The sequence below is a fragment of the Lampris incognitus genome, chromosome 5, assembly GCF_029633865.1.
Source record: "Lampris incognitus isolate fLamInc1 chromosome 5, fLamInc1.hap2, whole genome shotgun sequence".
NCBI classification, from domain to species: Eukaryota; Metazoa; Chordata; class Actinopteri; order Lampriformes; family Lampridae; genus Lampris; species Lampris incognitus.
The window spans coordinates 2,947,937-2,963,518 of NC_079215.1; the positions used below are offsets into that span (position 1 = coordinate 2,947,937).

Below are 15,582 nucleotides of genomic sequence, written 5' to 3' on the forward strand. Positions count from 1 at the left end.
CGTTCCAGCCCTCACCTATGGTCATGAGCTTTGGGTAGTGACTGAAAGGGTGAGATCGTGGATACAAGCGGCTGAAATGAGTTTCCTCCGTAGGGTGTCTGGGCTCAGCCTTAGAGATAGGGTGAGGAGCTCGGAGTAGAGCTGCTGCTCCTTCGCATCGAAAGGAGCCAGTTGAGGTGGTTCAGGTATCTGATCAGGATGCCTCCTGGGCGCCTTCCTTTGGAGGTTTTCCGGGGACATCCAACTGGGAGGAGACCCCGGGGTAGACCCAGAACTCGCTGGAGGGACTACATGTCCAATCTGGTCTGGGAACACCTTGGGATCCCCCAGGAGGAGCTGGAGGGCGTTGCTGGGGAAAGGGACATCTGGAGTGCCCTACTTAGCTTGCTGCCACCACGACCCGACCCCGGAGAAGCGGCTGATGATGAATGAATGAATGAATGAATGAATAAGTTATGCGATGTGGAGTTTCCTGTGTCATCCAGAGCTTCTTAACAATGAGTGAGACGCTCATAGCTTAGATTCTTAAATGACCAGAATTACATGCAAATGTCCAGCGATGAGGAGGCCCGAAGTGTCCTGGTCATGTGCCTGTGGCTGCAGGACGTCCCGACAAGAAAGCAGAGCAGAGGAAACAACAAGGAGGGGCTTCAAAAAGAGATGCGTCAAGGTTTTATTATCTGAGGGGTGTAAGTAGAGGAGAGGGACGGGGGCTGGGGGGAATAAGAGGGTCTCAGGAAGGAGAGGTGGACTGTGAGTGACAGGAGTTGATATGTCAGTTTGTTATGGGGGCGACAGCTGTGTGTCTCAGTCACATTTTAAGTACTGTACCATCTTCATATCCTTTTACACTGTAGAGACACTGCAGGCCTGAATAAATAACAGTCTCTCTCTCTCTTCTCTGTCTGTCTGTCTGTCTCTTCTCTGTCTGTCTCTCTCTCTCTGTCTGTCTGTCTGTCTCGCTCACTCTCGCTTTGTCTCTCTGTCTCTCTCTATATACATACTCTCTCTCTGTCTCTCTCTCTCTCTATATATATATATCTGTCTCTCTGTCTCTCTCTGTCTCACTCTATATATATATATATATCTGTCTCTCTCTCTCTATATATATATGTCTCTGTCTCTCTCTCTATGTCTCTCTGTCTCTGTCTATCTGTCTCTCTCTCTCTCTGTCTGTCTGTCTCTCGCTCTCTCTCTCTCTGCGACCGGATGTCACCCCATGTCATCATCCAAGAGTACACTGTGAGTATCTTCCACTATCTCACTCATTTACATGTACATCTAAAGTATTTTTGTGGATGAGTTATAAATCTGCTGCTGTGTATATGCTGGTAATGACAAACATGTAATTAACCTAATGTAAACGTCTACAAAGATGGAGAAATAACATGAATAAACAATGTAAACCTAATGTAAACCTGATGTACAGTTCTATACAGATGGAGAAATAACATGAATAAAAAATATAAACCTAATGTAAACCTGATGTAAAGTTCTACAAAGATGGAGAAATAACATGAATAAACATTGTACCCCTAATGTAAACTTCTATAAAGACAGCAATAACATGAATAAAAAATGTAAACCTGATGTAAAGTTCTATACAGATGGAGAAATAACATGAGGTACAACGTAAACCTAATGTAAAGCTGATGTAAAGTTCTATACAGACGGAGAAATAACATGAATAAACGATGTAAACCTAATGTAAACCTGATGTAAAGTTCTATACAGATGGAGAAATAACTTGAATAAACAATGTAAACCTAATGTAAACCTGATGTAAAGTTCAATACAGATGGAGAAATAACTTGAATAAACAATGTAAACCTAATGTAAACCTGATGTAAAGTTCTATACAGACGGAGAAATAACATGAATAAACAATGTAAACCTGATGTAAAGTTCCATACAGACGGAGAAATAACATGAGTAAACAATATAAACCTAATGTAAACCTGATGTAAAGTTCTATACAGACGGAGAAATAACATGAGTAAACAATGTAAACCTAATGTAAAGCTGATGTAAACCTGATGTAAAGTTCTATACAGATGGAGAAATAACATGAATAAACAACGTAAACCTAATGTAAACCTGATGTAAAGTTCTTTACAGACGGAGAAATAACATGAATAAACAACGTAAACCTAATGTAAACCTGATATAAAGTTCTATACAGATGGAGAAATAACATGAATAAACAATGTAAACCTAATGTAAACCTGATGTAAAGTTCTATACAGATGGAGAAATAACATGAATAAACAATGTAAACCTAATGTGAACCTGATGTAAAGTTCTATACAGACGGAGAAATAACATGAATAAACAACGTAAACCTAATGTAAACCTGATGTAAAGTTCTATACAGACGGAGAAATAACATGAATAAACAACGTAAACCTAATGTAAACCTGATGTAAAGTTCTATACAGACGGAGAAATAACATGAATAAACAATGTAAACCTAATATAAACCTGATGTAAAGTTCTATACAGATGGAGAAATAACTTGAATAAACAATGTAAACCTAATGTAAACCTGAAGTAAAGTTCTATACAGATGGAGAAATAACATGAATAAACAATGTAAACCTGATGTAACCCTGATGTAAAGTTCTATACAGATGGAGAAATAACATGAATAAACAATGTAAACCTAATGTAAACCTGATGTAAAGTTCTATACAGATGGAGAAATAACTTGAATAAACAATGTAAACCTAATGTAAACCTGATGTAAAGTTCTATACAGATGGAGAAATAACTTGAATAAACAATGTAAACCTAATGTAAACCTGAAGTAAAGTTCTATACAGACGGAGAAATAACATGAATAAACAATGTAAACCTAATGTAAACCTGGTGTAAAGTTCTATACAGATGGAGAAATAACTTGAATAAACAATGTAAACCTAATGTAAACCTGAAGTAAAGTTCTATACAGATGGAGAAATAACATGAATAAACAATGTAAACCTAATGTAACCCTGATGTAAAGTTCAATACAGACGGCGAAATAACATGAATAAACAATGTAAACCTAATCTAACCCTGATGTAAAGTTCTATATAGACAGAAATAACATGAATAAACAATGTAAACCTAATGTAAACCTAATGTAAAGTTCTATACAGACTTCGAATACACGTACTAGTATTGAAACAGTTGTTTTTTCAGCATGTGGGTGGTTTTGCAGTCTGGAGCTGGTCCTGGCTTACACAAATGTCTTCTTACTGGTTTACCTGCTGACGCCACTGTTTATCTCCTACTCACAGTGTTCATTCTTACCCAAGTTCTCCATCCACATAGAGACCAAATATGAGGACAACAAGGGCTGCAACGACAATGTGAGTACTGTGTGTGTGTGTGTGTGTGTGTGTGTGTGTGTGTGTGTGTGTTTGTGCACACTTGCATCTATGCACATTCATGTAAGGGTTAAGGTTAAGCATTTAATTGTGATGGTTAGGGGCTAGGGAATGAATATAGTCAATGAGGGTCCTCACAAGTGCAGAAGTACACATGTGAGGATCGCCGATTCGAATCTCCTTGTTACTTCCGGCTTGGTCGGGCGTCCCTACAGACACAATTGGCTATGTCTGCGGATGGGAAGCTGGATGTGGGTATGTGTCCTGGTCACTTCACTAGCGCCTCCTCTGGTCGGTCGAGGTGCCTGTTCAGGGGGGAGGGGGAACTGGAAAGAATAGCGTGATCCTCCCACGTGCTATGTCCCCCTGGTGAAACTCCTCACTGTCAGGTGAAAAGAAGTGGCTGGTGACAATAATAATAATGATAATATAATAATACATTTTAGTTGTGGGCGCCTTTCGGAGCAGTAAAGGACACCGTACAGAACACAGTTAAAAATCAAAACAAGCAGTGCTGGACCAGACAACATAAAATCAAAACAAAGCAAGGTAGTCTGCAGCCCTCCCCGGACCGGGGGGGGGGGGCGAGACCAGGATGGCTCGGAAGAGTGGGGTAATTGGCCGGATACAACCATCCATCCAATATCCGAACTGCTTATGCTGCTCTCAGGGTCACGGGGATGCTGGAGCCTATCCCAGCAGTCACTGGGCAGCACCCTGGACAGGCCGCCAGGCCATCACACACACACACACACACACACACACACACACACACACACACACACACACACACACACACACACACACACACACACACACACACACACGCACACCTAGGGACAATTTAATACTGCCGATCCACCTGACCTACATGTCTTTGGACTGTGGGAGGAAACCCACACAGACACGGGGAGAACATGCAAACTCCAAACAGAGGACGACCCGGATCGACCCCCAAGGTTGGACTACCCCGGGGCTCGAACCCAGGACCTTCTTGCTGTGAGGCGACCGCGCTAACCACTGCGCCACCATGCTGCCCTGGCCAGATACAACTGGGGAGAAGGGGGGGGGGGTATGCGCATACGTGTGGTTGTGTGTGTGTGTGTGTGTGTGTGTGTGTATGAGAGAGAGCATGTCTGGTCTACCTTAACGAGTATCTTAACGAGTGCATATTAGTCATGTGATGTTCCTGAAATGTGTGCGGCTCAGTGTAAATGAACAGTTGTTATTCAGTGTGGTCAGATCTCTGTAAAGCCCCTGGATAAGCAGCGAGGTGTGTGTGTGTGTGGGGGGGGGGGTGGAGCATCAAGCTGTGTGTGGTGGGGGGGGGGTTACTATAAAACCCCATGTGAGAGATTGGACTGATCTCTCTGATGCAGAGCTAACTTTTGAAGAACAAGTCAAAAAGAGATATCCAGCTCAGAAAGTACACATGAGAGTACACATGAGAGTACACATGAGAGTACACATGAGAGTACACATGAGAGTACACATGGAAGTACACATGGAAGTCAAATCTGTTGTTTCTCTCCGCGTCCTCTAAAAGGGCGTCCAGGCTGTCATCTCTTCCAGTCGGCTCATCACAACTCGCTGTACTCCTGCCTCAGTCAGAAGTACACTCCCTGATCTGATTGTAGTAAGAGTTATTATCACTATTATTAGTAATAATTGTAGGGGCAGCAGTAGTAGAAGTAGTAGTGGCAATAATATTAGTAGTATTAGCAGGAGTAACAGTAGCCATAGTTTTAGCAGTAACATTAGTGGTAATAGTATTAGTGGCAGCAGTAGTAGTTGTAATAGTAGTGGTAGCAGTATTGGTAGTGGTAGTAGTAGTATTAATAGTGGTAGTAGTATTACTATTAGTGGCAGCAGTAGTAGCTGTAATATTAGTAGTATTAGAAGTAGTCATAGTGTTAGTAGTGGTAGGCGCCAAAGTAAAAGTATTAGTAGTGGTAGTTGTAGTGGTAGTAGTAGTGGTAGTAGTGGCAGGCATTGTAGTAGTAGTATTTAGTAGTGGTAATAGTATTGGTAGTGGTAGCAGTAGTAGTAGTGATAGTAGCAGTAGTCGTAGTAACAGCAGTAATGGGAGCAGTAGTAGCAGTAGTAGCAGTAGTAGTAGCAGTAGTAGCAGTAGTAGCGGTAGCAGCAGTAGTAGTGGCAGTAGTAGCGGTAGCAATAGTAGTAGTAACAGCAGTAGTAGTATCAGTAGTAGTAATATTGTGAAGATGGAGACTGTACAGTCCAGTCCAGTGCAGTGCAGTCACCGTAAAGCTCTTCCAGCTGATGGGGATGCAGGATGCCATCCGTCGTCAACATTCCTCAGTAGCATGAATCAGACCTGATTCAACAGTAACTCTGCAGTGTGACTAGTGAGCAGTGTGACTAGTGAACAGTGTGTCTAGTGAACAGTGTGTCTAGTGAACAGTGTGTCTAGTGGGCAGTGTGACTAGTGAGCAGTGTGACTAGTGAACAGTGTGTCTAGTGAACAGTGTGTCTAGTGAACAGTGTGTCTAGTGGGCAGTGTGTCTAGTGAACAGTGTGTCTAGTGAACAGTGTGTCTAGTGAGCAGTGTGACTAGTGAGCAGTGTGTCTAGTGAGCAGTGTGTCTAGTGAACAGTGTGTCTAGTGAGCAGTGTGTCTAGTGAGCAGTGTGTCTAGTGAACAGTGTGACTAGTGAGCAGTGTGTCTAGTGGGCAGTGTGTCTAGTGAGCAGTGTGTCTAGTGAGCAGGGTGACTAGTGAGCAGTGTGTCTAGTGAACAGTGTGACTAGTGAACAGTGTGACTAGTGAACAGTGTGACTAGTGAGCAGTGTGTCTAGTGAACAGTGTGACTAGTGAACAGTGTGACTAGTGAACAGTGTGACTAGTGAACAGTGTGACTAGTGAGCAGTGTGTCTAGTGAGCAGTGTGTCTAGTGAACAGTGTGTCTAGTGAGCAGTGTGTCTAGTGAGCAGTGTGTCTAGTGAACAGATTGACTAGTGAGCAGTGTGACTAGTGAGCAGTGTGACTAGTGAGCAGGGTGTCTAGTGAGCAGTGTGACTAGTGAGCAGTGTGACTAGTGAGCAGTGTGACTAGTGAGCAGTGTGTCTAGTGAACAGTGTGTCTAGTGAGCAGGGTGTCTAGTGAACAGTGTGTCTAGTGAACAGTGTGTCTAGTGAGCAGTGTGTCTAGTGAGCAGTGTGACTAGTGAGCAGTGTGACTAGTGAGCAGTGTGACTAGTGAGCAGTGTGTCTAGTGAACAGTGTGACTAGTGAACAGTGTGTCTAGTGAGCAGTGTGACTAGTGAACAGTGTGTCTAGTGAGCAGTGTGACTAGTGAGCAGTGTGTGTAGTGAACAGTGTGACTAGTGAACAGTGTGTCTAGTGAACAGTGTGACTAGTGAACAGTGTGACTAGTGAACAGTGTGTCTAGTGAACAGTGTGTCTAGTGAACAGTGTGACTAGTGAACAGTGTGTCTAGTGAACAGTGTGTCTAGTGAGCAGGGTGTCTAGTGAGCAGGGTGTCTAGTGAACAGTGTGTCTAGTGAACAGTGTGACTAGTGAACAGTGTGTCTAGTGAACAGTGTGTCTAGTGAGCAGTGTGACTAGTGAACAGTGTGACTAGTGAACAGTGTGACTAGTGAACAGTGTGTCTAGTGAACAGTGTGTCTAGTGAGCAGTGTGTCTAGTGAGCAGTGTGTCTAGTGAGCAGTGTGTCTAGTGAACAGTGTGACTAGTGAACAGTGTGACTAGTGAACAGTGTGTCTAGTGAACAGTGTGACTAGTGAACAGTGTGTCTAGTGAGCAGTGTGTCTAGTGAGCAGTGTGTCTAGTGAGCAGTGTGTCTAGTGAGCAGTGTAACTAGTGAACAGTGTGACTAGTGAGCAGTGTGTCTAGTGAGCAGTGTGTCTAGTGAGCAGTGTGTCTAGTGAACAGTGTGTCTAGTGAACAGTGTGTCTAGTGAGCAGTGTGTCTAGTGAGCAGGGTGACTAGTGAACAGTGTGACTAGTGAACAGTGTGACTAGTGAACAGTGTGTCTAGTGAACAGTGTGTCTAGTGAACAGGGTGACTAGTGAACAGTGTGACTAGTGAACAGTGTGTCTAGTGAGCAGTGTGTCTAGTGAGCAGGGTGTCTAGTGAGCAGTGTGTCTAGTGAGCAGTGTGACTAGTGAGCAGTGTGTCTAGTGAACAGGGTGACTAGTGAACAGTGTGACTAGTGAACAGTGTGTCTAGTGAACAGTGTGTCTAGTGAACAGTGTGTCTAGTGAACAGTGTGACTAGTGAGCAGTGTGACTAGTGAGCAGTGTGACTAGTCAACACTCCTCACATGGTTTCTCTTCATCTTACAGCCGTGAAGAGAACACTCTCGTTTCGTCTTGCTGGCAGTGCAGCAACAGTGTAGTATTTGCATCAGCAGCCGTTCTGTAAAATATGAGATCTCTGCAAAGTGCAAATGAACCCAAGTATCCCTGGCATCTCTGGGACCTGTTTGATCAGTGATGATTATGACTGTCGTATGTGGACTTCAGGAGTCTGCCAAAAAACCACCCTGTGTATTGGAAAGTTCATCTGATTTTGGCCACCACCTCTCTCTCTCTCTCTCTTTCTCTCTCTCTCTCTCTCTCTCTCTCTCTCTCTCTCTCTCTCTATATATATATATATATATATATATCTGTCCAGTTTACATCATCATGGTCATCCAGATGACGGCTGGCATTGCATTAGGGAATGCATAATAGGGAATGTTAAGCAGCGGTGTTGTCGTTGTTGTTTCAACCTTCGTGTAATTGACCTTTACACTTGAGCTCATACAGCTTCAGTGAGTATTGTGTCAGGTGATGATGGCTCCTGGCTGTCTACCCTCGTGTATTGCCAGCAGCCATGCCAACATGTACCCGGGCACTGCCAAATGACAGAAGCTATGCAGCTGTGGGCTTGGCTAGTACTTGGATGGCAGACTTCTCGGGAAAGCTGAGGTTGCTGCTGGAAGTGGTGTTGGTGGGCTAGTAGGGTGCAGTCTTCCCTCTGGTCCTAATAAAAACAACAAATATCACATTGCAATGCTCCAGTGCAGTGACAGGGACACTGCTGTAGGAGACGCCGTCCTTCAGATGAGACGTTAAGCCGAGGTTCTGACTCACTGTGGTCGTTAAAGATCCCATGACACTTATCACAAAGAGTAGGGGGTCCCCCGGCGTCCCGGCTAAATCCCCAACCTATTCATCCCCCATGTAATTGGCTCGATGACTCTTCCCTCTCCACCTCAAGCTGATGTGTGGTGAGCGTTGTGGTGCAAAATGGCTGCCGTGCATCACCCAGGTGGTGCTACACATTGGTGGTGGTTGAAGTGAGTTACCCCCTTCAATGTGAAGTGCTTTGGGTGTCTAGAAAAGCACTATATAAATGTGATCCAGGGCGTCCAGGTAGCGTAGTGGTCTACTCTTTTACCTCCAGCTTGGTCAGGCGTCCCTACAGACACAGTTGGCCGTGTCTGCAGGTGGGAAGCCGGATGTGGGTATGTGTCCTGGTCGCTGCACTAGCGCCTCCTCTGGTTGGTCGGGGCGCCTGTTCGGGGGGGAGGGAGAACTGGGGGGAATAGCCTGATCCTCCCACGAGCTACATCCCCCTGGTGAAACTCCTCACTGTCAGGTGAAAAGAAGCAGCTGGTGACTCCACATGTATGGGAGGAGGCGTGTGGTAGTCTGCAGCCCTCCTGGATCAGCAGAGGGGGTGGAGCAGAGACCAGGAGGGCTCGGAGGAGTGGGGTATTGACCAAGTACAACTGGGAGAAAAAGGGGGGGAACCCCTCCCCCAGAAAAGGATAAATGTAATGATGATTATTATTATCTTTCTTCCTGGTAACATGTATACGCGTGTCTAAACAAGCAGAGAGGGAGGACATGCAGAGAAAGGTGGTCAGTGTTGCTGACGATGAGGAGGTGTTACATTGTGATGCTTTTGTTTGCATTAATTTGTGTTGACGAGCCAAATCAAATGTTTGCTTTGTGATTACGCATTCTGCTGCACAGTGTTCATAACGGATGCAAATAATGTTTCTATTATTGTGTGTGTGTGTGTGTGTGTGTGTGTGTGTGTGTGTGTGTGTGTGTGTGTGTGTGTGTGTGTGTGTGTGTGAGAAACCTGTCAAGATCTTTTCTCATAAGACGACTCTCGCCCACTGACTGTGTTTGCACCCACAAACTTTACACACAAACCACCGAAGTTCAAGACATACGAGGCTGCACAAGCAGCTCAACACATACGAGGCTGCACAAGAAGTTCAACACATACGAGGCTGCACAAGAAGCTCAACACATACGAGGCTACACAAGAAGCTCAACACATACGAGGCTACACAAGAAGCTCAACACGTACGAGGCTACACAAGAAGCTCAACACATACGAGGCTACACAAGAAGCTCAACACATACGAGGCTACACAAGAAGCTCAACACATACGAGGCTACACAAGAAGCTCAACACGTACGAGGCTACACAAGAAGCTCAACACGTACGAGGCTACACAAGAAGCTCAACACGTACGAGGCTACACAAGAAGCTCAACACATACGAGGCTACACAAGAAGCTCAACACATACGAGGCTACACAAGAAGCTCAACACATACGAGGCTGCACAAGAAGCACAGTAAAACACGTGCACAGGGGCGTCCGGGTAGCATGGCGGACATTCCGTTGCCTACCAACACGTGAATCGCCGGTTCGAATCCCCGTGTTACCTCTGGCTTGGTCGGGCATCCCTACAGACACAATTGGCTATGTCTGTAGGTGGGACGCTGGATGTGGTTACGTGTCCTGGTCGCTGCACTAGCGCCTCCTCTGGTCAGTTGGGGCACCTGCTCGGGGGGGGGGGACTGGGGGGAATAGTGTGATCCTCCCACGCGCTACGTCCCCCTGGTGAAACTCCTCACTGTCCGGTGAAAAGAAGTGGCTGGTGACTCCACATGTATGGGAGGAGGCATGTGGTAGTCTGCAGCCCTCCCCGGATCAGCAGAGGGGGTGGAGCAGCAGAGACCGGGACAGCTCGGAAGAGCGGGGTAACTGGCCGGATACAATTGGGGAGAAAAAAAGGGAACCCCCCACCCCCCAAAAAAAGCAACACATTTACAAAACATTCATATGAGCATTTTGTATGTTGACTTTGAGATAGTTTTTAGTCCTCGTGGGGAAACTCCTCTCTGGATGTAACCATGCTAGCTGTGTAGCTAGCAGCAGCGGGCGGCCGCCCTGCAGCTCCCGGGACCCCCTCCAGTCCGTCTTGCCCTGCCTCAGTCAGGGGCACAGACAGGAGTATTAACCCTAACATGCATGTCTTCCTGATGCTGGGGGAAACCAGAGCACCCGGAGAAACCCCACCGCAGACACGGGGAGAACATGCAAACTCCACACAGAGGATGACCTGGGATGACCCCCACGGCTGGACAACTCTAGGGTTCGAACCCAAGACCTTCTTTATGTGAGGCGACAGTGCTGACCACTGTGCTACCGGGCCGCCAGTGCCGACCGTGTCCATGCAGAATACTTGGTAAGGTGTCAGCTGGTACTCACAGGCAGACGAAGCCAAGCTGCACGTGGTCCAGCTGGGACGGCGGGCCAGACTCCAGACTCTGCAGCACCGATCCTCACCGGAGGTGGCGGCTGCAGGACACAAGCACACACACACGCACACACACACACATGCACACACACACACACACACAGATGCACACATGCACAAGCACGCACACATGCACACATGCACAAGCACACACACACACACACACACAGACACGCACACACAGACACACGCACGCGCGCACACACACACACACACACACACACACAGACACACACACACTTCCTGATAGCTGTCTGTCTTAAATGCCTGTGTGTCTGTTGGAGGAGAAAACCCAGCTGGCAGAATGAGAAAGTGGGTTTCTCTCTTTCATTCGTCCTCACCTTCTCTGGCCCAGCATCCTCCTCTCCGTCTCTGTCAGTTTGGCGCTCCATTGCTGTCGTTCTATTTTTACTGTCCACTTATTCCCCCCTTCCTCTCTCTCTCTCTCTCTCTCTCTCTCTCTCTCTGAGTCTCTCTCTCTCTCTCTGAGTCTCTCTCTCTGAGTCTCGCTCTCTCTCTGTGTATCTCTCTCTGAGTCTCACTCTCTCTCTGAGTCTCGCTCTCTCTCTGAGTCTCACTCTCTCTCTGAGTCTCTCTCTCTCTCTGTCTCTCTCTCTGAGTCTCTTTCTCTCTCTCTCTGAGTCTCTCTCTCTCTCTGTCTCTCTCTCTGAGTCTCTCTCTCTCTGAGTCTCTCTCTGTCTCTCTCTCTGAGTCTCTTTCTCTCTCTCTCTGAGTCTCTCACTCTCTCTGAGTCTCTCTCTCTCTCTGGGTCTCTCGCTCTCTCAATTCAATTCAGTTCAATTCAGTGATGCTTTATTGGCATGACTGCATTAATTACAATGTTGCCAAAGTAAGACAGGTCAGCAGAGAACCAAACAAAAAACCAAACAAAAGGAAAAAGGAACAGATAGATCTGGCAGAAACATAGAACAGCACTTGAACAGCACTTGAACAGTAACTGACAGTAATTGACAGTGTTTTGGTCACTCACCGACTCTTAGGCTATGGCATTCTGACACATATTGTGCCGCAAGGTGTGACCTTTGACCCTCTCCTAAAATAAGTGGCCATTGTTCTTTCTCACCCAGGAGTAGAACATTTGAAATCTGATTTTCACATTTCTCCTGGTATTTTTCTCTCCTGGTATTCTCCTGCAGATCCTGTCATACTAAATTCATATCTACACAATGAGTCACTGACAGTTCCAGTTATTACAGCTTTTGAGACTATCTCACTTGATACTTTGACTAAGTTCATGTCAGCTTCTAAACCAACTGCTTGCCTACTTGATCCCTTACCAGCAAAACTTTTTAAAGACCTCTGGCCTTTTCTGGGACCTACAATGCTAGACATCGTTAATTTATCTCTTACTACTGGCATTGTTCCCAGCAGTTTTAAGACAGCTGTGGTTAAACCTCTACTTAAAAAACCGCACCTTGATCCAGGGTCTCTTAATAACTATCGGCCAGTCTCTAATCTTCCATTCTTCTCTAAAGTACTAGAGAGAGTTGTGTATCAACAACTTTCGACCCATATAAAAGAAAACCGTCTATATGAACCTTTTCAGTCGGCTTTCAGGCCCCGTCACTCCACTGAAACTGCTCTGACCAGAGTGGTAAATGATCTTCTACTGGCTATCGACTCTGATTCCACTTCTGTGCTTCTACTACTGGACCTCAGTGCAGCCTTTGACACCATTGATCACTGTATACTTTTAGATAGATTAAATTGTAATTTTGTTGTCTGGCGTAGCTCTCTCTTGGCTTAAGTCCTACTTATCTGGAAGAACACATTGTGTCTGCTATAATAATATTATATCAAAATTTTCTGACGTTAAATATGGTGTGCCTCAGGGCTCAGTTTTTGGCCCTCTGCTTTTCTCTCTTTACATTACACCTCTTGGCCAAATTATACGCAGTTATGGAATAAATTTCCATTGCTATGCTGATGATACTCAGTTGTATGTACCTATAAGGGCTGATGATCATACTCAATTGACTAACTTAGAGGCCTGCTGGGCTACTGTGAAAAACTGGATGTCACTTGACTTTCTGCTTTTAAATTCAGATAAAACCGAGGTGCTGGTCATTGGCCCTGCTGGACACAGACACCAATTTGATCAAGTAATGATAACGATCGATAACTGTGGTTTCACAAAGTGTGGCAGCCAAAAATCTTGGTGTTACGTTTGATCCCAGCCTTTCCTTTGATAAGCACATTAAAGAAATCACCGAGACTGCCTTTTTTCACTTACGTAACATATCTAAAATTCGGTCTTTTCTCTCCGTGGCTGATGCAGAAACTCTAATACATGCATTTGTTTCATCCAGACTTGATTACTGTAATGTTCTGTTCTCAGGTCTGCCACATTCTAGTACTAAAAGTCTTCAGATGGTTCAGAATGCTGCTGCTAGAATCCTAACTAAATCTAGGAAATTTGACCATATTACACCAATTCTTGCCTCCCTTCATTGGCTTCCTATCCATGTTAGATCAGAATACAAGGTGCTTCTGCTGACTTATAAAATCCTAAATGGGCTTGCCCCATCCTACCTGACTGATCTCCTTAAACCTTACATGCCATCTCGAGCACTTCGTTCTCAAAATACAGGGCTCCTGTGTGTACCCAAAGTTAAGAAGAAGTCAGCTGGTGGTAGCAGGGCCTTTTCCTATCGCGCTCCGTTCTTGTGGAATAAACTGCCTGCTGCCATCAGACCATCAGAGTCTGTTGAGTCTTTAAATCCAAACTTAAAACTCATCTTTTTGCCTTAGCTTACAATTAGTTGCCTTTACGTTGAGTGCTTCACAACCTGTACTGCATGGCGGGTTGGTTTTCTGTCTGAATGAATTTACTAACCGCTCTTCTGCCGACGAGATTATCGAGTATAGGTTATAACTAGTTGATGACTTAATTGATTATGACTAATGACTATTGCAAACTGTTCTGTTCTCTCACATGTCTTTTCTCTCTCTCTGAATGATGTCTTCTCCTTTCTCTTGTGTGTGTGAATGGTGTCATGTGACTCTCCCTCGTGTGCACTTGCAGTCGGTTCTCCTCCCACGTCTCCGTGGTGATGTTGGTCGCCACTTGGACGCTGCCTGCCATTCCTCTCCTCACATAATTTTTTTTACATGATGATGCTGGTCGTGTGGCTTGGGTCCTGGACTGTTCCGATGGCATCTGGACACTGCTTGGCATCCTGCGCATCATATTCTTCATAAATTTTTACAAGTCCATTATAATTCTGTTATCCTCTTTCAATGTTGTATTATGTAAATTGCATAAACACAACATGTATTGCACGCTGTCCGTCTTGGGAGAGAGATCCCTCCTCTGTTGCTCTCCCTGAAGTTTCTTCCTATTTCTTCTCCCTGTTAAAGGTTTTTTTAGGGAGTTGTTCCTCATCCGATGAGAGGGTCTAAGGACAGGATGTTGTGTTGCTGTTAAGCCCACTGAGGCAAATTTGTAATTTGTGATATTGGGCTATACAAATAACTTTGATTTGATTTTATTCTTTGCTCTTTTGGTAGCCAAGATGTTTTGTGTGTCTGCCCTTTTCCCTGGCTAGACTGTGGTCAGTGAGCCTGTACGTGGTAAGGATGTGTCTCTGCTGACTGTCTCTGACAGTGGACAGACAGTCAGCCAGTTTGTCTTCTCTTTTTAGGTCCCGATAACATTTTCATTTGTGTTGTAATTTGGTTTCTGTGTCCCAGTGTTCCACATATGAGTTGTTGCATTGTGTGATGATGTGGTTTACTCTAGTCTGTGGTAGGTTAGCAGTGCTAGTCTGAAACTCATCTGTGTCAGTGGTTACGGGGTCAGTTAGTTTCACAACCAGCTGACTGAGGGGGCTCTTTCTTAACTCTTGGATTTGGACTGCTTTAAACTGCAGGGTGTGGTGGGGACTCGATTTAAGGTGCATCCAGAATGTACTAAGTGATCTGTTTTGGATATGTATTATCAATGGGAAACGGCCTGATTCTGCCCTGCATGCACTTGTTGGTGTTTTCCTTTGTATGTTTAGCAATTTTCAACAGAATTCTGCATGCAGGGATTCTATTGGATGTTTGTCCCATCTAGTGTAGTCTTGCTGACTGAGTGGTCCTGATACTTAACTTCCATATGGGCAGGATGATACTGTCAGAGAGTTTGGACCAGATTTTAATTGGGATATCTTGTTTTATAGAATTTTCTTTTTATTGCATAGAAAGCTCTTTGGGCTTTCTCTTTTAGGGCATTCCCTGCCAGACCAAAGCTTCCCGAGGCACTGACCCTCAGTCCCAGGTCATCATAGTTTAACGTGTGCTCTAGGGCGGTGTGACCTAGAGTAAATAGGTGTCTACTTTCCTGACACCTGGGCTTCTTCTGGAAGATCATAATTTTTGTCTTTTTTAAGTTTACTGTCAGGGCCCAGTTCTGACAGTATTTCTCTAGCAGATCCAAATGCTGCTGTAGACCCTGTTCTGTGGGTGACAGCAGCACCCGGTCATCTGCATAGAGCAAGAATTTAACTTGTTTAGGGTGAGGCCAGGAGTGGCAGATTGTTCCCGTAACACCGCTAACTCATTGATGTAGATATTGAACAGAGTTGGACTCAAACTGCAGCCCTGTCTCACC

The 15,582-nt window shown here is 45.2% G+C and overlaps 1 protein-coding gene across 1 annotated transcript in view; it reads left to right on the plus strand.

Moving 5' to 3' along the window:
- pitpnc1a (phosphatidylinositol transfer protein cytoplasmic 1a) overlaps positions 1-15,582 on the plus strand; it is a 151,801-nt gene that overhangs the window by 128,766 nt on the left and 7,453 nt on the right. Inside the window, 3 exon segments of the mRNA XM_056280767.1 lie at positions 1,235-1,242; positions 3,282-3,366; positions 9,235-9,308. Coding sequence (XP_056136742.1) covers positions 1,235-1,242; positions 3,282-3,366; positions 9,235-9,308 — 167 coding nt within the window.